At 41.2% G+C, this 23,397-nt stretch overlaps 1 protein-coding gene across 1 annotated transcript; it reads left to right on the forward strand.

The window, feature by feature from the left end:
• The first annotated feature begins 1,820 nt into the window (after positions 1–1,820).
• LOC100550551 (vitellogenin-2-like) lies at positions 1,821–23,301 on the forward strand. Its single transcript, XM_031554979.2, has 35 exons — positions 1,821–1,860; positions 2,193–2,213; positions 2,346–2,497; positions 4,074–4,325; positions 4,489–4,650; positions 4,761–4,909; positions 5,140–5,290; positions 5,416–5,573; positions 5,655–5,820; positions 6,303–6,428; positions 6,697–6,915; positions 7,323–7,540; positions 7,657–7,754; positions 8,186–8,310; positions 8,923–9,024; positions 9,627–9,746; positions 9,846–10,035; positions 10,370–10,463; positions 11,194–11,379; positions 11,603–11,747; positions 12,232–12,460; positions 12,549–12,724; positions 12,919–13,224; positions 13,480–13,527; positions 13,683–13,769; positions 14,465–14,677; positions 14,768–14,910; positions 16,283–16,421; positions 17,136–17,271; positions 18,245–18,431; positions 20,019–20,110; positions 20,482–20,573; positions 20,655–20,814; positions 21,893–22,054; positions 23,026–23,301. Exons 1-35 carry the CDS (start codon positions 1,821–1,823, stop codon positions 23,142–23,144), a joined length of 5,163 nt encoding a protein of 1,720 aa, XP_031410839.2. The 3' UTR covers positions 23,145–23,301.
• Positions 23,302–23,397: the final 96 nt, after the last annotated feature.

A 23,397-nucleotide genomic window follows, 5' to 3' on the forward strand; every position in this document is an offset into this window, starting at 1 on the left:
GGCAGCATCAGAGAGGATCCTGTCTGGGCCACAGCATGGTGGGGTGCTTGGGGTGCAGTATTCACTGCCCGGATGTTGGGGTGGGGTGGGTGAATGCAACAGTGAGCAAGAGATGAAAATGGAACACTCCTCTGAAAGTGCCAGCTTTGCTGGGAAAGGGCTCCACCACAACTGAGGGCAGTTTCCTCACTGACAGGTCTGTAGTATTTGGAAATTACATCCAGAGATATGAGGGAGCTGGTTCCAAACTCCCTCTGTATTGGGATATAAGCTGCTATACCTTAAAGTCCAGACATGGCTAAGTTACATAGATAGGGTTCGTTGGTTGATGGTTTCATTTTTAAATTGTGCAGCTGCATATAAACATTCAGTAGTATGTCGGATTTTGAGCCCTTCACCAGGTGCCAGCAGAGGTGTGTGCGAATCCTTTAGCAATGTTTACCATTTGCCAAATCTCAGAAGACATGACACAACTCCCTGGAGCTGCTCACTGCCTGCATGGTTTAGCTTCTCTGTCATACTCTGTCACTTTGATGGAGGAAGAGGTTAAAACAAACAACCAGGATACAGTACCGGTAAAACATCCTTGATGCACGTACAAAGTCTAGTGTATCAAGTATTATAAATTATATCCCAACTGCTCAATTATAAAAAAAAATCATCTGAAAAGCCTTAGGAGAACCAAATTGTCTTGAATAGGAGTCCCTGCTGCATTGATTAAAACTGAGATGAGTTCTGTGCCCTGTGAGCCCATCCCTTCCCATGGTGGTTCAGAAGCATGATTTGGTTCCCCTCCCCAGTTTGTGTGCACACAGCGGCAGCCCCAAAGGAGAAAATTCAAATCCCAAGCCAAACAGACCTGCAATGGGAGCGGTGCCCACAGCCCCCTGCCCATTGTCCAACTCCACACCTCGCCTGAGGACAAGGGACCAGAGACCCAGCTGAGCCCTGCACCTTGAGCAGCCTCATGGAGCTTCTGAAAAGGGAACCTGCTCACAGACCCACTCATGGAAAGCAGCAGGGCGAGTGGCAGCAAGTGGTTGGCTGCTGACTGACAGAAGAAGGGACCCCACTTTGTGAGGATGCTGCCCTTTTTTTAGGCAAACCAGTTTGTATGTCTTCATCAGCTGGAAACCTTGTGTCCACAATGCCTGGCAGCCCCCCCAGGTCCCTCCTCACCCACATCGGTGCGTGGTTGGCAAGAACACTGATGTGATGTCCTGGTAAGAAAGGCAGGTAAGAGAAACATGCATGCGAGCAGTTGCTTTTTGCTGCGGCCTTTGTGACAGTGGTGGGAGTTAGTGTTGCTGGGTGGATTCCCCACCCAGGATTCCCGGGGGCAGTGCTGTGGATGACAGTGTGTGCAGCAACCAAAGGGCATCAGTGCGGTGTCACAGGAGTGCTGCCCAGGCTTTGCATAATCCTTGTGAAGCACTATCAGTTAGATAAGGTTTGTGCCTTTTGGTCAGGTCGGGATAACCTGGGCAAAGTTAGCGCAAGCTGCAATAGCACCAAATGCTTCCAATGAGTAACGATAGTAATTTTCCTTACACAATAAATATTTTGGCTTTAGTGATATTTTAATACTTTTAACCATCTGTTCTAAAAGGTGCTTTCTGAGCATTTAGATGGCGAGGTGAGAAGATTGCCTGTGATGATTTTGGCACAGCAATGACTTTGGTCAGGAGTCTCCAGCCCTATCACCAACAGGGTTGGAGTGGTCGATAAGAAACTGATAACTCAACAGAATTCCGTGGGCTTGTTAATAATTCTTCTATAAAAGGTGCACATTTCCCCTGTAGTGTTCAGTCACTTTTAGCATGAGGGGACTCATCCTGGCCTTGGTGCTCGCCCTTGTGGGTAAGTCTGAACTTCACTGGTACCACAGAGCTGCGACGGCCGCTGTGCTCCTCAGGAAGGTGCACTTCCTCAGAGCCTTTCAGGGACATTCCCAGCATAATCTGCTGAAACTTTTTTCTGACTTTGACTGTCAGCTATTGGATTTCTGTGCCTGAGCACAGCAGCATGTAGCGAGCAGGGCTGGAGTGGGCTTGGAGTCCCAGGGGTGTGCTCCAGAAGCCCAATGCTGGCTGTCTGACTGCCATCAGCTCACTGAGTAAATGAACAATAAATGTTAAAGTACTCACAGAGTTTGGGTTTCTTCATGCACCCTTCTCTTTCCTCCCATGCAGGGGCCCAGAAGCATGACCTTGGTAAGTGCACTCCCCCCATCTGCCAGTAGTATGTACCTCCTTCCCACCTCTTCCAATGCTGGGATAGTTCATGTGGCTAATAGCACAGCAGTCATAGTAAAGAAGGCATTTCTGTCAATTATTTTTCAATAGAGCCTGGTTTTCGTACCGGCAAGACCTACGTGTATGACTACGAAGGCCTCATCCTGCATGGGCTGCCAGGCAAGGGGTTGGCAGCATCAGGGCTGAAGCTGATCTGCAGGCTGGAGATCAGCCATGTCTCTCGCAGCGACCACCTTCTGCAGGTATGAAGGTATACCCCTTCCCACGGGTATGTGAACCCATCCCTCCGCCTGCACCACACAGCTTGGGACATAATTCCTGCTGGAAAAATGAACAAGACAGGGATACAAACCTTGCACAAAATCTTAGGGCCCTTCCAGGTGCTGAGACAACCCTACAATCCTGGTGTCAGACTGAGTGGCTTTGCTCAGGCAGCACTCTCACCTGCAGGTCTCTGTAGGGAGGCAGAGCTGCTCCAGTGCCTGAAACCACTAACAAATCCTACTTAGGTTCAGCTCCATGGAAAGACATGGCAGGTTGCTGCTTTGAGGCAATGCCCTTACGATAGCTTTAGTAAAGGCAACAATAAACTTGAGTATGAAAACAAAGAAAATTCAGGTATGAGAAATCCGTGTTTTTCAGCCCAGTCCATGGCCTGAGAATAACTCAGTGCTAAAATCCATTCATTACAAATGAAATTCGCATCTGTCTCCATTATATTCCTTTTGACATTCTTCACATATACTTTAATTAAAATGTGAAGAATTACAATGGAAATGCTCTCACTTGGCATAATGATACCAGATCTGGAAGTGCTGTTACACGTAGAAAAGATTAAAACAAACATCTTAAGAAACAGGCACAGAACAAAAGACGATAGAGAAGGGATAACTGTGGAGAGAGCTCTAAGAGGGCACTTTGCATTTGTCCTAGGAGTTTACTGAATCTGTAACTCTGTGCATCTATTACTGAAACAGTGAGAGGGAATATCTATTTTCAGATACAACACACTTTAAAAACAGCAGGATTTTTTGGTAGCCTCACTAAATTTGGTATAACTTCAGCAATTACAGACAAAAGTCTTGAGTAGGATTTACTTTAAGAGGCAAGCCACCGCTGTATCTCTGATTAAAAAAGCCCAAAATAGAGCCCTAAAACCACACCATTTCTCTCTGCGCAGAAACATGCGCCTCAGTGCAGGAGGGTGGGAGGCATGTCTGCACATGTGACTATGTATTTGCATGCAGGCACACACTTCCCACTAGGGAGCAGTCCAGGACTTGCAAGCAAGCTTTACGGCCCGATACACTCCGAGTGATGACAGCCACTTGCAAAGCAGCTGCCAGCCTCTGCTTCCCTGCTTGCTTCTGCTTCCCCAGCAGTACTGCCGCAGCTTTGCTGCTCTAGGACGTGCTCAACCAGGAGCAGCACCAAAACAGTCTAGGTCGGCAGCTTGAGGGATGTCCTGCTGACTTGAAGGACTGAAGGGAGAACACGCTGAGAAACTGGGGAAAATGGGAGATGCCCTTTCCATACAGATCCCTGGCAGCCGGGCTTTTACTACCCAGTAAGCTTCACTGTGCTTGCTGAACTTATAGACACTGCTTGCATTACCTTATTTTTTCTGCAGTAATCCTTTATGGAAATTTTATTTTTAAGGCGGTGTCCTAGGGGCAGTGGAAGAGTCTGAGGAGAAAAACATCTCCTGAGTGCTGGAGAAGTGCCTGGCCATAGACTAGGAGTGTCCAATTTCACTGTTATTGCACTGTTTCAAGCTGATGGTGAACAAGATGAATGTTTTCCTAATTCTGCTCACAGATCCAATCACCAAAGCTGGAGGAATACCATGGCTTCTGGCCCAGAGACCCCTTCACTCTATCTCCGAAGCTCACAGGGACCATTGCTGCATGTTTCAGCCAAGCCTTTAAGTTTGAATACACCGAGGGAAGAGTGGGAAGTATTTACACCCCTGAGAACTGTTCCATCTTCTGCATTAACCTCGTGAGAGGGATTCTGAACATGATGCAGATAACCATCAAAAAGTCACAAAATGTGTACGAATTACAAGAGGTTTGTTTCTTTCCCATTCTGATTTCACTTTTATGCTCCTTTTACTGTTTACGTAGTATGCCCATACATAACCCTTGCCAGGTATTTTTCACTGACCTATATACTACTGTAAAGAAAGTGAAATTTCCAGTGAAATTTTGTCATGTTTTATGAACACTCACAGTCTGGGATTGAAGGCATCTGCCAGACCAGATATGTTATCCAGGACGACAGCAAGAATAACCGTGCCACTATTTCCAAGAGCAAGGACCTGACGGACTGCCAGGACAGCGCGGTGCAGAGCACAGGCATGGCCTACATCCGGCCCTGCCCCACCTGCCCCATGGTAGGGCTGCGAGCCTGACCCTGCTCTCTGCTGGTGCTGGCAGGGAAATTCGCTTGTCTGTAATCAGTTAATGATTTTCACTTCATATTTATGTCTCTCTGCACTTTTAGAAAGTCAGAAACATGAAGGGCACAGTGCTGTTCACTTACAAGATGAAGTACTTTGACAGTGGAGCCTTGATGACGTCTGCCATGTCTGAGCAGGTGTACCAGATTTCCCCCTTCAATGAGCCCGATGGGATAGCAGCCGTGGAAGCCAGGTGGGCGCACTGAATGTCGAATGTAGTATGGCAAGCAACAGTGAAAGCTCTCGTCTGTCTGGTCACGTTTCCAGACAGTGCAGAGCAATGCACAAATCCTGGATTACTCTGCACTGTGGCAGTGCGGCTGCAGTGCTGGGCACTCTCATCCTGTGGCCCTGGCTGTACATGCTCAACTTTCATGTGATGTGCCACACTGCCACTGAGACATTTCTGTCTTTCTCTTCAAGACAAGAACTGGTTCTGGTTGACATTAAAAGCATTCCCATAAAGGCACCAGATGCTCAACTGCAAAACAAGGGGAGTCTTCGTTATCATTTCCCAGAAGGGCTGCTTCAGATGCCAGTTCCTCTAATAAGAGTCAAAAATGCAGATGTACAGGTAGTAGAAGCTTATTCTTCACACTTTTTCATTATTTATGATGTTTACTGGTCATTTGACGTGTTAACAGCTCTGAAAATTATTTGAGGCATGGCACCTTTCAACTTTCTGTTTTTTCAACGTAGTTAACAGAAACACTGCAACAATTAGTTCAGAATAACGAAGAAGGAGACACTACAGAAGCTTCAATTAAGTTCTTACAAATGGTTCAGTTGCTTCGCGTAGTGACCCTGGATCAAATCGAGTCTGTGTGGGTGCAGTTTGCCAGTGAACCACTGTACAGGTAACCGCACTACTGTCAGGTGGGATTCCCAACCAGAGGAATGCTGAGCAATTCAGTAATGAGTTCTCCCCTCCCTGGCAGGCACTGGTTCATGAGTGCTGTCTGTGCTGCTGGAGCTACCGACACGTTCCAGTTCCTCAAACAAAAAATTCATGATAAGAATCTTAATATCTGGGAAGCAGCTGTGGCTCTCCCTCTCGCCTTCCATTCTGTCATGCCCAATAAGAAAACCCTAGAAGTTGCTTCAGTGAGTACAAATTATCCTCCCGCCTGTTACCCTGCCACTCATTTTGGAGGTGAATTCACACACCTATAAGCAAAGAACGCAGCGTGTTTTATTCTTATTTTGTAAAATGCAAGCTATTAATGAAAATGGAAAATAATTTAGAAAATATTTCCAAACATTTGTTGCAAAAAATTGTACGGAATATTTTTAAAAACTTTCATCGTGAAATTGCTTTTGATTTCATTTTGCCAAAATGTGGTTTAAAAAATCGGACAGACTGAAGAAAATGACACGAAGTAACCAACACCTAAAGTGCATGAATCAGGACTGGAGCAGCTCTGCTTTAATCATAGCTGAATCACTAGCATTTCATTCAAATTCTGAAAATACTTACGAAAAATCCAAAGTAATTTTATTTATTTACTTTTCAGATATAAATATTTCACTGCGTACCAGCTCTAATAAATCAAAATGTTAATGACTATTACTTCTTTCTTCTGCAGACTTTTCTGACCTGTCCCCAAATTCAGAAAGCACCAATGCTGCGAGTACTTGTTTACCTGGGATATGGTAGCTTGGTAAATAAATACTGTGCTCAGCCTTCATTTTGTCCTAACAAACTTCTTCAGGTAGGTGACTCTCAACTCTTATTATTTCATTAGGAGTGAAGAAATTTTTTAAATCCTCTAATTTGCCTCTCGCAATGCTGAAAGTTTGTCAGTGAGGTGTTTATGTGCCTCACTCTTAGCAGTGAGTCCTTCTGGGAGAAAAATCTGAATGGCTTTACTGAGGGTTTTGCACCAGAGGTCATTTTGTTTGTTATGGCAGTGTATATTTTTATGCATTATTGCAGGATTGCTGCCTGATGTAATTAACAAGAGCCTGCTCTGATTTCAGCCACTCCATGACCTTGCTGCTGAAGCTTCCAGCAGAAGCCATGTTGAAGACATGGCCTTGGCCCTGAAAGCTATAGGCAATGCAGGAGAGCCAGCCAGCATTAAACACATCCTGAAGTTTTTGCCAACATTTTCACTTGCTGCTGCAGAATTACCGAGCAGAATTCATGCTGATGCCGTGCTGGCCTTGAGGAAAATAGCCAGAAAAGACCTTGCAAAAGTAACTGAAATTATTATTTATGTGATTACCCTCAAGGGTGTGATTTGGGCTGCCTTAGTAATGAAGGGATAATAAAGCCATCGGGTGATGTTAGGAACTCTGGGCAGATTTTATAGTAACCGGTTTTCCTCTTTTCCACCTTGCAAATCACTGATATTATCCCATCCTTGTTGACATCCTGGGAAGGTAGTTGCTTCAGCCACCATAACACTGTTGCTAATGGCTCTTTCTTCCAGCTCTGTTTATTGTGCACTGAGCAATATCTTCATTTTCAGTGACAGGCTCCATGCTCAATATTTGTTTTGGGTTTTGTTCACCATTCACTGCAGATCAGACACGGACAGTTTAGGAAACACCTCTTCCTGAGGAATTGTGAGGTTTTCACAGGTTGTATCTTCCTTCTCTAGGTAAGGGAGATCACTCTCCAAATTTTTATGGACAGCACACTTGCTCCTAATGTGCGCATGACGGCTTGCATTGTCCTCTTTGAAACAAAGCCTTCTCTTCCTATCGTGGCAGCCATGGCCAACTCACTGCTGACGGAGACCAGCTTACAAGTGGCCAGTTTCACTTATTCACACATGAAGGCGTTGGCAGTAGGTGGGATCCCACAGCTCTACAATCTGTAAGCAGATGAAATACAATTTTTAGTTGCAAATGGTAATATAAATTTTTCTCAGTTTTCCAAGAATTTGGTCACAGTTGACTATCTTCATATGATTTTAACTCTTCATTACTCAGATCTGCTGCTTGCAACATTGCCATTAAACTTCTGAGCCTCAGATTTGACAGGCTGAGCTATCGTTACGGCAAGGTCATTCATGCTGGTGGTTATTCCTGTGAGTACCAGATGCCCTGTTCACCACTTAGGCTTACATAGCTCAGTGCTTCTACTGTGTTTCATAATTTCCATACAAAACCTTGCTGTGGGCTGTGGGCTGTGGGCTTAGTGCACCCTTCAAACAGAAGAAAGCACCAGAGCCTCCTAAAATGCAAAATCCTCTTAAGGTGTTCTACTACTTTTTGGGTATCTGATGGGGAAAGAAGTATCTGTGCATGGATTTAGACCTCCTGCTTTGATCATTGTGATTTTTTTTACTCTGCCCTCAAACAAAGGTCCCTTCTTGAAGTTACAAGCTTGAGGACCTGTGGGGCTGAATACTGGCAGAGTCATTTGCCGTCTAGTACAGCATGCACCTAAGGCAGCTTAAATTCACCAGACACCTTGGAGACCCTAAAAAAAATCTCTTCTGGTTTTTGTTTGTTGTAGATGTGTATAAGGCTGGTGCAATTTGGAGGGTCTATCTAATGAACAGTCCCAACACTATGTTTCCATCTGATATAATCACAAAAGTAAGAGGATATTACGCAAATACTGCAACAGATATTGTAGAAGTAAGTATTTCATTAAAACAAGCTACAACCGCGCTACAGACATCATTATTTGTTAATGCATGCATTGACTGTCTGTGAGGATTGATGTGGAAGGGAAAATTTATATAATGATTATGATTTTACTTGTATCTGGGCTTCTTGACAAGTGGACTGAACACTTTCAGTATAGGCATGAAAATCTATGAGAGCAAAGGAAAGCTTACATAGCAGAGTATTTGTCTGCCTACCTAAAATCACATTACATCTGGGATGTTTTATGTAAGTACAGAGAATGAGCAGCTGAAATTAAATTTCGGGCAGCAATGCAGCCCCAGCAGCACAAAGCTCCATGTAACAGCATGCAGGCATTAACTCACCTTCTTAGGTAAGTTTTGTAGCCTGTGCTGATCTTTGAGCTGCCCTAAAATTATCCTTGCTGACTAATTCAAAGCTAGCTCAGCACATCCTCAGCATCTGAAGTCATAGCCAGCAGTCACTTGCCAAGTAATCATAAACTTATAAGTGCTGGGGCTTCATGTAGTAGAGTTGTCTTGGTGAGTGTAATATCAGATACAAAGGTATTCCTGAGTTTTCTGGTACTTGAGCTGTAATGCTTCATGCTGTTTCCTACAGATTGCTCTCCGGTCACAAAGCCTAATCAATATCATCAGGAAACAGAATATTCCCTTTGCTGAATATGATACATACAAGACACTGAAGGAACTTGGTAAAACGGTATGCCTTTATCCACCCTCCTAATTTGTTTGAATAGACAGTTCCCACCAGCACCATGGTTGCATCAGCTACCATCCTAGCCACCCCTTTTATGTTTCAGTCAGCCATCCTGTTTGGTCTCAGAGAGATGTGTTTGGTTAGACTGTACTTACACTGAGCACAGATACCATCTTTTCACTCAATGTGTGTCAGCACACCATGCAAAGCTGCCCTTAATGTACAGTACAAAAGATGATGACAATGATGTTAGGCAAAATTCATGTGGTTTAAAGTGTATGTTAAAACACAGTAAGTGGTTGCTCTTCTCTCTTAAAATGATTAGTGAATAAGACTTTTGTTTATGAGCCCTTGGGTGTCACCCATTACTTAAGTAGCAAAAATTACCTCACTTACGACACTCTTATGTAGGGAAGCACCCACTGACATCAGTTAAGCAACATGAGAAAGGTCACATCAGTTCATGCCTGTAAGATGGCTATCATTTTTTTGGCTAAGTAACCATATTAGTATGCTTCAGATGTGATCTACTCTTTGTTAATACAATGATGTACATTAAGAAACTGTTTCTTCCTTTTCTCCTTCACCTCTCCTTAACACCACAGCTTCTGGGGTGGAAAGAATTGCCTCCCGAAGATCCTCTGCTGTCTGCTTACATCAAAGTGTTGGGCCAGGAGATTGCCTTCATTGACATTGACAACAGCATCATTCAGCAAGTCATGAAGGTAGTGACAAGGCTGTAGCCTTTTCTGTCTGTGTTACTGAATAATTTCCCTTCCCCAACTCACCATACCTGCTCATTTAATCCATTTCTCTGTCTTCAGAGTCTAACTGGATCATCAACCTGGCAGCCAGCAGTGAAAAGAGCGGTGGAGAAGGCCCAGCAAGGTGTTTCAGGCCGATGGGCAATGCCAGCAGTGGTGGCCGAGCTGCGGCACACGGTCCCCACGGTGCTGGGCCTGCCGCTGGAGCTCAGCATTTGCGGTGCCGCGCTGGCCCAGGCTGCGGCCGCCGGTGAGCGTGGGACACCTAACAGCTATTCCTTCCCAGCAGCTGTTGTTCCATCCCTTTGCTGGAATTAATTCCCTCTGTAATCTTGAAAAATGCTCTTGTAATGTGGAAATACTAGTGTCCAGGAATCTCCAAAAGGGCTGTGAAGTAATTATCATGTTGCACTTAGGACGTATTTGTATAATTCTGTTTCAAGAGTAATGATCTTCAAATAACCATGGGAAGTATTTAAAAATGTAGAAGCACAGCTTGCGTACGAACTACTGTGTTAATTGAAAAATTGCATGTCCGGGATTTTTTTTTCTCTGCTCATGTAATTTCTCTCTGTCTTTTACAGTTGATATTAAGATGTCACCACCATTATCGGATAAATTCAGACCTTCACAGTTGTTGGAAACCAACATGGGTATTCATGCTGATATCAAGCCAAAGTACGAATGACATAGATTTTCATATGTACATACACACATTCATTTATATTTATATTTGAAGTAGGTGTGTTGGATAAGGATGTTGTTTGTCCCAAATTTGGGATGGCTGTACTAGTCCTGAGCAGTGAACCTGTAAGAAAGCAACACAATCATGTGATGCTTTGTGACCTTGCAAGCCTAGCAAAGTGCACAGCGTCAAAAAGGAATGAGGTGATGTTCTGCCATTGCTGAAAATGCTCACACTTTTACCTGTTCAGTGACTAAAGCTACTAAGCTGTGAAGACGTATTTGCTTATGTTTAATTTCTTTTCTTCATCACCGGAAGTTGCAAGCTGGGGAGATTTTGGGGAGAAAAGGAAAACATTTCTAGATAGAGAAAAGCAACAGCAACTGTACTAACAGTGATAATAGTAATAATGATAATAAGAACAGTGATAATAATAAGCAATTAGACAAAATCGGAAGCTAGAGGAGGATTCTGATGTTAGCTTGTCTTCAAGCAATGTATCAGTGATAAAGCAGTGAGAAGATCCATGTTCACTTTGTTCATCAGATAAAACCTTTTACTCTCCAGTGGCACTTCAGCTTTTTTATCCTGTTACATCTTTTTAATCTGTCAGCAGTAGTTCTTGCAATAAACAGAACGTTATGAAAATTCAATTCTGCATTTCAAAGATAAAAATGAGTATATTAATTTGTAATTATGCATGTTTTTATTTCACACTTTCAGAGTATATCTTCATATGATTGCAATGATGGGTACTAATACTCAGTACCTTCAGAGTGGTCTTGAACTTCATGCAGAGTTCAGTGCCAACACTACAATGAAATTTGATGCCAGGATAAACATGAAAGAGAAGAATGTGAAGATTGAAACCCTTCCCTGCCATCAGGAGGTTGAGCTTGCAGCTGTAAGGTACAGAAGAGTTGGCCACACATTGCTTGTTGTGTGTTAACTGATTGTGAGCTCTCCTTTATAAATTATGAATGTACAACTCCTTTTCAGACTCAGCTGTACTTGGCATCCATATGAAGCTTAGTATTCTCTTTTTCATTGCTCATCTCTCTCCAGTATTAAAGATGATGGTGGTAAGCAAAATTAGAAGATGTTATTTGCTTTCTTTTTATCATCTCCACAGGAGTGAAGCTTATGCTATTTCAAGAAACATGGAAGAAGTAGATTCTGAAAAGAAGTCTTCTATTCTCCCCAAAGGAGAAATGCCAACTGTCTCCAACCAGCATTTCCAGTCATCAGAAATCTTTTCAAGAGCCAGAAGCTGGGAGGTAACAAGGCCTGTACTGCAGGCAGGTAGAGAACAGATAGCTTCCCAAATCCCAAGAGAATCCCTGCAGGGAAGTGCAGAAGCCCATTCTCTGCAGTGCTCTTTGGCTTCTCAGGCCTACTGCTGGCACGGGATGGATATGTTAAACAGCTGCAGGAAGACTGTTATCTTCCAGCAAGTCCTGGAGGTTCTCCTTTGGGAGTTAGTTTGAGAAACACTGCCTGGGAAAGGCTGGCTAGGTGACCTGACCACAACACGTTTGGGGTTGGACTTGATGATCTCTGGAGGTCCCTTCCAACCCCCACATAATGATTTTGTGATTATGTGATTTTGGAAGAAACCCCACTTCTTCCAATGCTTGGGTGTATAATTTTAAGCGATGCTTCCTTTCTCAGACAAGACTGTCCTCATTTTCATCATTAATAGGAATATAGAAAAGATCTTGAGAGCTGTAAAATATTTTACCATGCTTTTGTTTAATGCAGCAAAGAAATATTCACAGTGTGATATTCAAAGGACACCTGCAAGGTTCAGAAGAGGAACATCATCATGGTGAAGGACAAAGGTCTTATGCACACATTATATGTAGAAAATTAGCCAGTTTGGGATGTTCCGCTTGTCTCAGCCTAAAGTCACGGAATTCTGCTTTCTTAAGAAATACCTGTCTGAACAAATTAGTTGGAGAACTTGAAGCCAAAATAGTTTTGCAGCCAGGTACAGTAACAAAAACAAGCTTTTCTGTCAATCTCTGTGAATGATACTCAAATAGCACAATGCTGGAACATAAGTATCTTGACTTTAGTTCATACAGATGCTAATATTGAAAAAATACAGCTGGAGATACAAGCAGGAGCCAAAGCAGCTTCCAAAATAATTGATGCAACAAGTTCAGGACCTAAAGAAGAGAAGGAGCCATCTCTGTATGAGAATATTAAAGCTAAACTGAAGAAGATTCTAGGCATTGAAAATGTGTTCAAGGTAGGAGACTTCGAGTGTGGCAGGTAGGAATAATTTCCCTCAAATGATGCCAAGATACAATGTCTGCAGCCTATGGGGCAAAAAGGTTGTATTGCCTTGAAAAGCTGTGGTGAGCAGCTTGTCTGACAGCCAGAGAAATGTTACAGAGCATGCTGTATATAAGCTGTTCATAACTCTTTGAACTGTTTTTGGAGGTTGCAAATAAAACACATCGTCATAAGAAGTGGATTCACAGTAAAGTAAAGGCTGCAGTTACAGACCTCTGGGAAGAGCCCAGTGCAACCCCACTTTCCAGTTCATCTTCTACTGATTCCTCTGCTGAGGGTAAGGAGCCCGGAAATAAACGTGAGAAAGATGAGATGTGGCAATTTGGGAAGAAGCATGGCTCTGTAAGCAGCAGCAGCACTGGCTCTGGTAGCAGTAAGACCTGCAGCAGCAGTAGAGAGGACAGCTCTGGAGACAAGCTCTGCAGTGTGGACACTGAATATTTCAACCAACAGGTAATTCACTCAGACTGGATTTTTTACATTTCTGTGGTGAATGTGAGGTAATTTAGTAGAGCTCTTTCCTGTTTTCAATTCTCTGGCTCTCTGAAGCATTTCAGTTCAGAATTTCAAATTCCAGAAGATTTTAGTTTGAAATGCTTTAAAATTTGCATCTAGTTTTGCTTTTTCTCCATACTCAATACTGATTTTTTAATGCATTTGTCAAAAGTTATTGTTCTTCTCTTGAATCTTATCTATTCATCTTTGCAGGCAGATCTACCCATTTACCAGTTTTGGTTCAAGCCAGCAGATGAACAGGTATATTTTCTGCTTATGCTGTGGACAAGGCCTATAACTGCTCTCATTAGCTTTACTGGAACTTAGGTTAATGAGAATAAAATCATCAGAAATAAGTTCTACAATAACTTGCAGTGGTAAACAGCTTACTTCAGAGTGATTTTCTGTTGTTGCAGGACCCACGAAGGAAAGTTCAGAACAGCAGCATCAGCTCCTCTTCTTCATCATCTAGCGATGAAGGCATCTCTATGCCTGTGTCTCAGGTGAGAGTCTTCATATACAAGAAGTAATTAATGTATGTTAATGATAATTGAATAGGAAAAATATGCTGATTCTAAGACCTTGCCAGCTTCATCTGGACTAATCTTTTCATAGACTTCATTGCTTGTACCACTGCTGCTCTCCTTGGCCAGGTGGGCATCTTTGTCCCTCAGCTCTGGTAGGACAGGAACAGCCAGGCTGGCTGCTGCCAAGCAAAGGGCTCTGAATTTGAAGGAGTAACAGGTTGCTACTCATGCAAGTAGCCCGCTCTGGACAGCATGACCTCCTGGATCCTTCCATCAACAAAAACTATCTCCATTTTAAGCAGGCGTCTAAACAATTTTTATCAGAAAGATGATCAGCGAAACTGCAGGTTGATAAGACAGCAATGCTGAGCTGGGCAGTGTCGATTCTTTATACAGTAGGGTCCTACTTCATGCTTCCTTTTTGTTATGCTACCAAAAGTTTCACAGCATTATACTGTTTTACTTTCGTAGGTTGAGCTCTCTGTTGAAAGTGGAAAACTATGCACAAACTGTATCGATTGCGTGATGGTCTATGATGCTGTCATGTAGTTTATATGTAGTTCATAGACTTTTTGAATGAAACTTTACAAATGCTTTTTTGTTTGTGAGTTGCATCTAGTAAATTTAGTGCTTTGTTTACATCTTTGGTCTCTCTTCTCTACTGACTTAAGCCTATGTTCCTGGGAGACAGCAAGCCACCAGTACTGACTGCAGTTCTTCGTGCCATCAAAAGAAATGAGCAGCCGACAGGATACCAGCTTGTACTGTACACTGACAGACAGGCCTCCAGGCTGAGGGTGCAGGTGTTTGTTTCAAGCATCACAGAATCAAATAAGTGGAAACTCTGTGCTGATGCTTCAGTAGTAAATTCCCATAAAGCACTGGTGGGTTTTAAATATGATCAGCTCAAATGTGAAAGAAATTTAATGATATTACTGTGCTTTGTACACAAAATATGTATTCTCCTCTACTAGGGTACCCTTAAATGGGGTAAAGATTGCCAGGACTATAAGGTTGCTACTCAGATTGCAACAGGGCAATTTGCTGCACATCCGGCTGTACAGGTGAAGCTAGAGTGGTCAAAAGTGCCTTTAAGTGTCCGAAAAACTGCCAGATGGTGAGTTTTTACTCTGTTTTTTGAATAATTCAACTATGTCAATGCTTCAGATAATTATAGAATCAATTCTGCAAATCTGAGCTGGGAAAATTTCCCTTAATTGATATGAGTTTATAATATCAGATGACAATTCTGTTTTTTTCTGGCACTCATTTCATCAAAACTTAGTGCTTTTTTTGTTTGCAAGATAACCAGATGAAACAAAGAGGATGATGGGATTAACATAATTTCCTGTAGGCTTTTATTTTAAAGTGCTGAATTAGGAACTTGTTCTCCTGATGCTTCATAATCAATGTAGGCTCTGAGCAGAAGCCTATATTTGGTTCTTTAGAGGAGCTTGTCTCTTACAGACTGTACAGTGAGCCTTAAGAGACTCATTTCCTAACATAGGAAATTTACTTCCAGTTTCTGAAGGTGATGTGAATATTTTGCATTTGGCTTATTGCACGCTAAATAGCAAGTGATGCATGACATTTAGTACAAGAAAACTACTGTATTCAGTTTATATGTGCATCTATCCATATATGTTGACATATTATATTTATTATCTGATGTATTCATTCATCCGTTATACTTACCCACATTGCATTTTACCCACAACAATGCAGAGATCCATATCAATCCTCTCTTTTTAACAATGATACCAAAATACAGATATATATAACAATCCAGTTATGCAGGCAACACATGTTAAAGGGGTACAAGTGATTTAGTTAACAAATGTCTTCTGAAAAGGATAACTACTTCTTAGATTGTATTACCTTGATGTGCTGTACCTGCCATTACTATAGTAGAGGAAAGCATCCAACTGACTATGCTGGAACATAGCCACGGAATTCAGCTTCATTCTGCACTGAGACTATACCTTTTTTTTTTCTTTTTTTTTTCTTTTTTTAGCAATGTTTCCTGTATTTCTCTATTTGAATCCCAAGCCTATAATGTCTGAGTATAGAGATCCCTCTGTCATCTCATTGATAATCTTAGTGCTAAGATTGACAATCCCTGCTAAAAATGACTATTGCAGGACCAAAACATTAATAACTAGGCATTTGTTTTTTAGGACTTCTGTCTTTTAGTTTTTATTTAATTGGAGTTTGCTTTTTAACTGTGTAAGTATTTAAAACTAGTTAGCTGTACTTTTCTTCTCATATCATGCTGCTGTTCAGTCTCTTGAAGGCTGTTTCACCCACTAACACTGTTAAAATCTTCGCATCCCCCTTCCCATACAAAAGACCATATGTTAGAAACCCTGCTACATAATGTATATCTAAGAGAGTACATATTGCTATAGGGACTGTTTTAGTCTGAATGAATGATAAAGGATCTTTTCAAGGATGGATGGTTTCAATCACTTACTTCCTTTCTTTTCCAGGTTCTACACATATTTTCCAGGAGCTGCATATATGCTTGGCTACTCCCAAAAGCAGCAGCGTGGTCCTTCTCACCAGGCAGCCATAGTGATGGCTCTGACGTCTCCAAGAACCTGCGATGTGGTCCTGAAGCTACCTGAGGTAACTATTTCCACCATCTTTTGTCCAGAAGCACTAAGTACATATGAAATTGAGGATTAATAGCTTTTTTAGCTCACCATCTAAAAAAAAATTTCATTTATTGATCCATAAAGAAGCTTCCCCGTCAAAGGGCATTGTGTTCACATAGATGATTCCATTATGAAGATGTCTTAAAAAGCTTCTCTTTCTCTCAAGTAGTGTGTAAACACATGAAATAAGAAAGAGGCTACAGTACCATAATCATACTGATAACACATTAGCAATTACTGATTAAGGAGACTGCTCCTCCAGAACTCTTCAGGAAGAAGGCAGGTTTTGCTGTGCCTTCGGAGAGATAATGAAAGCAGGCTGTAGAGAATCTTGACAGCCAAACAATAGCCCTCAACATATAGGCAAGAAAAAGGTGTTCATCTCAGGTAAGCAAACCATTTGGATTGTGAGCATGATGAACAACTCACGAAACACTCATGAATTGATAAGTACCAAACCTAATTTATAACACTGCTATTCTATTGATAGCAGATGTGTCAAGCTATAAAAATATTTTGTGCTGTAGAGAGAAGACTTGATTTATTTTAAGCTCTGACCTAAATCTAGGTTCTAATTTAGATTTCAGTAAATACAGGTTTGAATGCTATAGGAAAATTCTATTTCAGCTCCACATTGTATATGACATTTGCATTCATTCATGTTTGTTTTCTGACTGATTTTCAGCTCACAGTTTACAGCAGAGCCATCAGGCTTCCCCTGCCACTTCCTTCAAGTTCAGATACACCAATCTCAACACTTCCATCCTCCAACTGGAACGTCTTTTACCAAGCAGCCTTTTCAATCATTGAAAACCTTAAAGGTCAGCAATTAGCTATCTGCACAAGTATTTAGAGCTTCAAAAATCAGCTGGACTTCACATGGAAGTAATTTCTTTCTGAAATGAAAATCTATGAGGCTGCAAAGTTGTGAGGAAAAATAAATTTTTGTTGGCAAGAGTAAATGTTCAATTCTATGCCAAACAGCAACAGTACATCTCTCAGTACATCCATTTAAACTTCACTGTAGATATTGTTCCAGGAGGAAAAGCATTTAAAAATTTATGAGAAAGATGTTTAAGTGAACTCCGTTTTGGTGTGCTCTACTTGAATAGTACTGTTACATAGCAGCTAAAGCAGCTTCAAGAATGCACCCATTACTTTCACTTCTTGAAGGTGAAATTTGAAAAATTATTTTTTCGTTGATGTCTTTAAGAGATACATAGGTTAAATTTTAAATTGAAAGACTTTACACCAAAATTGGTCTATTAATTAAAATTGATGTAAAATAGTTTTTAATTGGAGCAAGTAGACTTTCCAACAAAATACAATTACAGTGAAAAAAGGAAAAATCTAGTACAGTGTTTTGTTTGTTGTTTTTTCTTCTCCCCGTTTTCTTACAATTTCTACTCCTGATTATGTCTCAATATACATAACAGCAACACTTGTCACTGAATTTACTCTTGTGCTAGTGATATGTAAATTGTCAACAAGAAATTCTTTTGGCTACAATAAAGTTACAAAAGCCAAAAGGCCACAAACAGAGAGCTGCACCCATTCTGAGCAGAATTTATCTCTCGGTGACTGAATTGTGAATGGGTCGCTGTGCTGCTTGTGGACTGACTAAGTTTTGATTTGCAAATTCAAAAATTAATCTGAAGGAATCATTTTTCTTTTACATGGAAGTAGGTAAAACCAGAAAATCTTCAACAGTAAAACATTAAAAACAATACACAAATCTAAAATAGAATAACTGTCTTAAAATACAAAATGTTTACTTTTGTGGGTTTTTTTCAGCTCGTTGTTCAGTTTCCCAAAATATGATAACAACCTTCAATGGAGTTGAGTTTAACTATTCAATGCCTGCAAATTGCTACCACATCTTGGCTCAGGATTGTAGTTCGGAATTGAAGTTCCTGGTGATGATAAAAAGACTTGAAGAATCTACTGACCTTACAGCATTAAGCGTCAGACTTGCCAACCAGTAAGTAATTGCAAATGTAATGACAGATAGATATCAAGCTGATGATGCTATAAATGTGAAGACCAGGTTGTTTGGGCAGATCAGTACTAGCATAAAACTCATGGAAAAATTACTGACGTCAGTGGAAAGATTTCTAGGAATGTCACTGAGGATTTCCTTTGAAAAGTTCTTCATTTCTGAAACACACTGTCTCAAACTCTTCATTAATTTGTTAGTATTTAACCATCTTATTTCTTAGTAATTAGGTAGAAACATAAATCCAAGAGACTACTGTAATAATTTAGCCTGAACTCCTGTGCTAAACTAATAACTAGGACTAGTTAATATCTGCAGTCATCTCATCAGTGATGTTGAGAAGTGTGTGTTAAACAGTGCCAGTCCCAATACCGACCCCTGAGGAACATGGCTTATCACTGGTATCTACCTGGACTCTGAGCTACTGCAACTGCTTGAGGGCAAACACCTAGACAGCTCCTTGTCCAGCTGTGCTACAGCCATCACATCCATGTCCCTTCAAGTCAGAGACAAGGATGTCGTGTTGAACATTGCCAAAGGCTTTGCACAATTCCAGGTAGATTATGTCAGTTGTTCCTCCCTTATCCACCAGTACTGTAACCCTGTCATAGAAAGCCACCAAATTTGTCAAGTGTGATTTGCTCTTAATGAAGCCACGGTGTCCCCAGTTGCCCCTCTGTTTTCTACTTATCGTAGTTTCCAGGAGGATCTGCTCTGCAATCTTGCCAGGCGTTGATACATAATTTTCCAAATCTATTTGAAACTAATTTAAGACAAGCTTTGTTTCATCTTGGAACAGCCATGGGCTCTTTTTTAAAAAATATAATCTGATACTTCAAGTAGTATGGGATTATGCATACCAAAGTCATCACAGGGAATAATCTTCAAAGTGCATGTATAAACTTTGATCTGTAAGGTTTAAAATTATCTGAAAATTGTCTGCATAGCTGTGTCATAATCTTAGAGAAACAGAGAGAAACTAGTATTCCCTGCAATGTTTTGCCAAAAAAACAGAAGGATGCTTGTTTTATTAACCATATTTTTTTGTGAAAGGACATTCCTTGGCACTGCATTTTCCTGTTTGTTTTTTTTTTTTTAATAAGTGTACTGATGTGTTTTTGATGTATTTGTGCATCAGGCTTCATTAGAACAAACACTGCTCTCAAGAATATACTACAATACACAGGCTATTCAAGCTGTAAGAGATTGTAATTGATGTAAGGAGGTAATTCTTCCTCTGGAATGTAAAGCACCTTCAATTTATATGAGCTATATATACAGAGGAACTATACTGTTTTGCAGCAAGGATCCATATAGTCTAGTGTCTGACTGCCTGAACTATGGCCACAAGCAGACACTCAGAACTCGATGAGACCAGGGAAAGAGCTTTTGTGAGCAGTCACCCTGGAATGCTTTCCTGGGTTCTCTTAACTTTCCTCACAAAAGTTAGCAGGTAATTCTTCTCAGAGTGATTCAAGCATCCTGCAGTGTTGCTTCTACCAGGATTAGAAACTGTGAACTGAGCCATGAGAAGCACAAGCACTTATTTACATTCATTTTCTTTACTTAAAGTGAGGTTGACATGTATATTTCCAATGGACTAATCCAGCTGAAGATTAATGGTGTTCAAACCCCAACAGATGTTCCGTATACATCTAAGTCTGGTAGGAGACTCAGCTTTATATTATGTTTAATCTTTTCTGCTCTTTTGAAAAATTACATGATCTTGCAAACCTCTCTCAAGATAGAGATCATTCTATTACGAGAAACAACTAGATGATTTCATTATAACTTAATCCTGACTTTCATGGGAGTGATAGGAAAGATGGGCAAAGAAAGAGATGCCAATCCTGTGTATCTGTAAACCATATAGTGCAAGGCTATGGTCCCTTGTGATGTCCACTGAGACTCAAAGAACGGGTAACCAGATCTCCCCCAGCCCTACACTCTGACTGCATTAAGGTCCCAGGAATTTGACTGGTGGTTAAGGTTGGATCCTAAAATAATAACCTCTCATTTTGCTCATTTGTTGCAGGTCTGCTGATAAGCAGTGAAAAGGAAGGCTTGTCATTAAAAGCCCCTGAATATGGTGTAGAAAAACTATACTATGATGGACATAAACTTGAGGTATTTTTTTATTATTATTTTCAGAGGATTTATTTTTAGAAGAAAAACACCTAAAAGTGTCTTTTCTTTATTTCCACAAAGATTCAGGTTGCTTTCTGGATGGTTGGAAAAACATGTGGTATTTGTGGAAAATATGATGCTGAGAAGAAAAGAGAGTATCAAATGCCCAGTGGATATTTAGCTAAAGATGCAGTGAGTTTTGCTCAGTCCTGGGTCATCTCAGAAGACACATGTACTGGAGGTATCTAGATTACTGCTTACTAATTAAGTAGTCACATGAGTAACCATAAGATTTACATAACTATGATAACATAGTTTATGTTATCATATTATTTTTGTCATTAATCCTCTTGAGATTAATGGAAAGCTAAAAATATTTTTTCCCCGAGTTTGGCAGTTCACTGCAAAATCTGGATTTGTTATGTTCTTCTGTAAATTCTTCCACATTACCAAGCTAGTTGAAAACTTGCGTGTTCTAGATATAATTATAAACCTAAATCTTCCTAAGCTGATAAATTAATATGAAAGCTAGGTAGTTTGACTGTTGACAAAAGATATTGTATCCTCTTCATAACAGTTGTGGGATTTTTGCTTCCTTCTTTCTTTTTTTTTTTTCCTTCCAATTTGCATTATGTTATTTCAAGCTTTTAAATCCCATTAAAAGATATATATTTATATATATATATATATATATATAGCTCTGGCTAAAAACATAGAGGGAACCTGAGGTGGGAAATAATTATTTTAACTTACTCAGACTAAAGGCAGAATTAATCTGAAACTTTCAGCCTTTGAATGACTGTTCTTCCCATTTAGCTCCTGTACAAAAACACATAACTGGACACAGTAGGGTACACTGCATTTTGTATGGGAACCAACTCTGTGGGCAAGCTGTCGCGTTTTTGGAACATACTCTTCCATCAGTCCCCCTTGGGGACACTGGTCTAGGCATGCTCAGCCATGGCAAGGCTGTGATGACAGGCACAGAGCAGAAGTGGATGTATGGATGTGTAGGAGCCACAACAAAACTTAAGTGCTGACACAGTTTGGGTAAAGCTTAGTGTCAGCTGAGCAAGGTTTTCACAAGCATCTTTTTTGATTTCTTCACTTGTGCCTGTGCTGGGGATTGTATCCCAAATGCCCTATTCTTTCACAGAGTTTGACAGAAAACAGCCTTCCCTTCAATGAGAGTAGTTTTATATATCTTGTGACCCTCAATATTGTTCACTGGTCTTAATTGTTGTTAATACTACATATTGAATTCAAAAAGTTATTCATAGAAATTTTCTAGTTTATTTAAAAGAATTCATGTTTTATAGCTTGCAAGCTGCAGAGGAAATTTGTCAAAATTGAGAAGCCAGTTGCATTTGACAAAAAGGCCTCAAAATGCTTTTCCATTGAGCCAGTTTTACACTGTGCAGAAGGCTGTTCAGCAACCAGGACTGTTCCTGTCTCTGTGGGTTTCCACTGTGTACCATCTGGTGAGTATACAAATTCTGTACTTGTGCAACATGTGCACAGCACAATGCATGTGTTAGAGTGCAATTCCTCAGGCTCAAAGGAGACCTTGCTGTTCTCTACAACTTCCTCAAAGGAGGTTGCAGTGAAGTGGGGGTCAGCCTCTTCTCCCACGTAACTAGTGATGATGAGAGGTAAAGGCCTTAAGCTGCATCAGCAGAGATTCAGAATGGATATTAGGAAAAATTTATTCTCTGAAAGAGTGGTGATGCATTGGCACAAGCTGCCCAGGAAGGTGGTGGAGTCACTGTCCCTGGAGGTGTTCAGAAATTGTGTAGATGTGGCACTGAGGTACGTGGATTAGTGGGTGTGGAGGGGATGGGTTGATGGTTGGACTTCATGATGTTAGAGGTCTTTTCCAATCTTAATGTTTCTGTGATTTTATGATTCCTACTCTTATGCTGCTCCCTACTCCTCCTCCTCACCACAGTGAAATACAGAGCCATAGCCCACCTTAAGGCTCCAGGGGATGTAGATATACAAGCTCAGCTTGTGTGTATAGGAAAAAAAGCTCAGTCTCAGGCAGTCTCAGGCATCCCATTTCATCCTCTCTGGATAAAAAATGATGGAATATTTCAAAATCTTTGCACACCAGCAAATAAGCTTTATTAGCTTATTTCTTAGCTAGAATTCATGCTACCTAAATATAAATGATCAAAGAAGTGAACTTACTTTTTGTAACAATTACATTAATTCAACAGTGATACTCACTGAACACACAAGCACGAGCCTACTCTTGCTTTCAGGACATTTTGTGGAGAGCTATACCTATGCACTCATTTTGGCATGAACTTGCATGCCATTTATGTAACACCACGTCACACACATGCTGATGTGAAAAGCTGTGAACCTTCCAGGCTGATGATTATTAGCACTGAGTACCTCGACGTATTAAGAAACCCCTCACGTGGCTCCTTTCTCCTCTCATTTACAGACTCCACACTCGAGCTGGAGGAAGAGCAGGTGAGGTTAGACCAGAAGTCCGAGGACTTGGTGAGCAGGGTCGATGCCCACACGGCGTGCTCCTGCGCCCAGCAGCCGTGCTCAGCGTGACGCTCCGTATCACGCGACGCATCACGTTTCTATCAGCGTTAGCGCTCACTGTGGACACAACCGTGTTGGCCGGCAGAGCCGAGGCCGAGCCTGCTTCACTATGCTGTTTTCCTCCGCAGTTATTTTGAGCTCCTCACAATAATTGCAAATTCCCTAAAGCCGGTTCCATCTTTTAATAAAACACTGCTCTTTAAAAGCACCTCAGTGGAGATGACTATTTCTTCCTGCACGCGTGCCGCCCCAATCAGAACCT

The sequence above is a fragment of the Meleagris gallopavo genome, chromosome 10 (assembly GCF_905368555.1).
Source record: "Meleagris gallopavo chromosome 10, MGAL_WU_HG_1.1, whole genome shotgun sequence".
NCBI classification, from domain to species: Eukaryota; Metazoa; Chordata; class Aves; order Galliformes; family Phasianidae; genus Meleagris; species Meleagris gallopavo.

Coding starts and splice junctions, on each gene's coding strand:
- LOC100550551 (XM_031554979.2), top strand. CDS start 1,821: ATGAGGGGACTCATCCTGGCCTTGGTGCTCGCCCTTGTGG. Junction 11,748..12,231: donor CAAGAGCCAGAAGCTGGGAG/GTAACAAGGCCT, acceptor TGTTTAATGCAG/CAAAGAAATATTCACAGTGT. Junction 22,055..23,025: donor TTTCCACTGTGTACCATCTG/GTGAGTATACAA, acceptor TCTCATTTACAG/ACTCCACACTCGAGCTGGAG.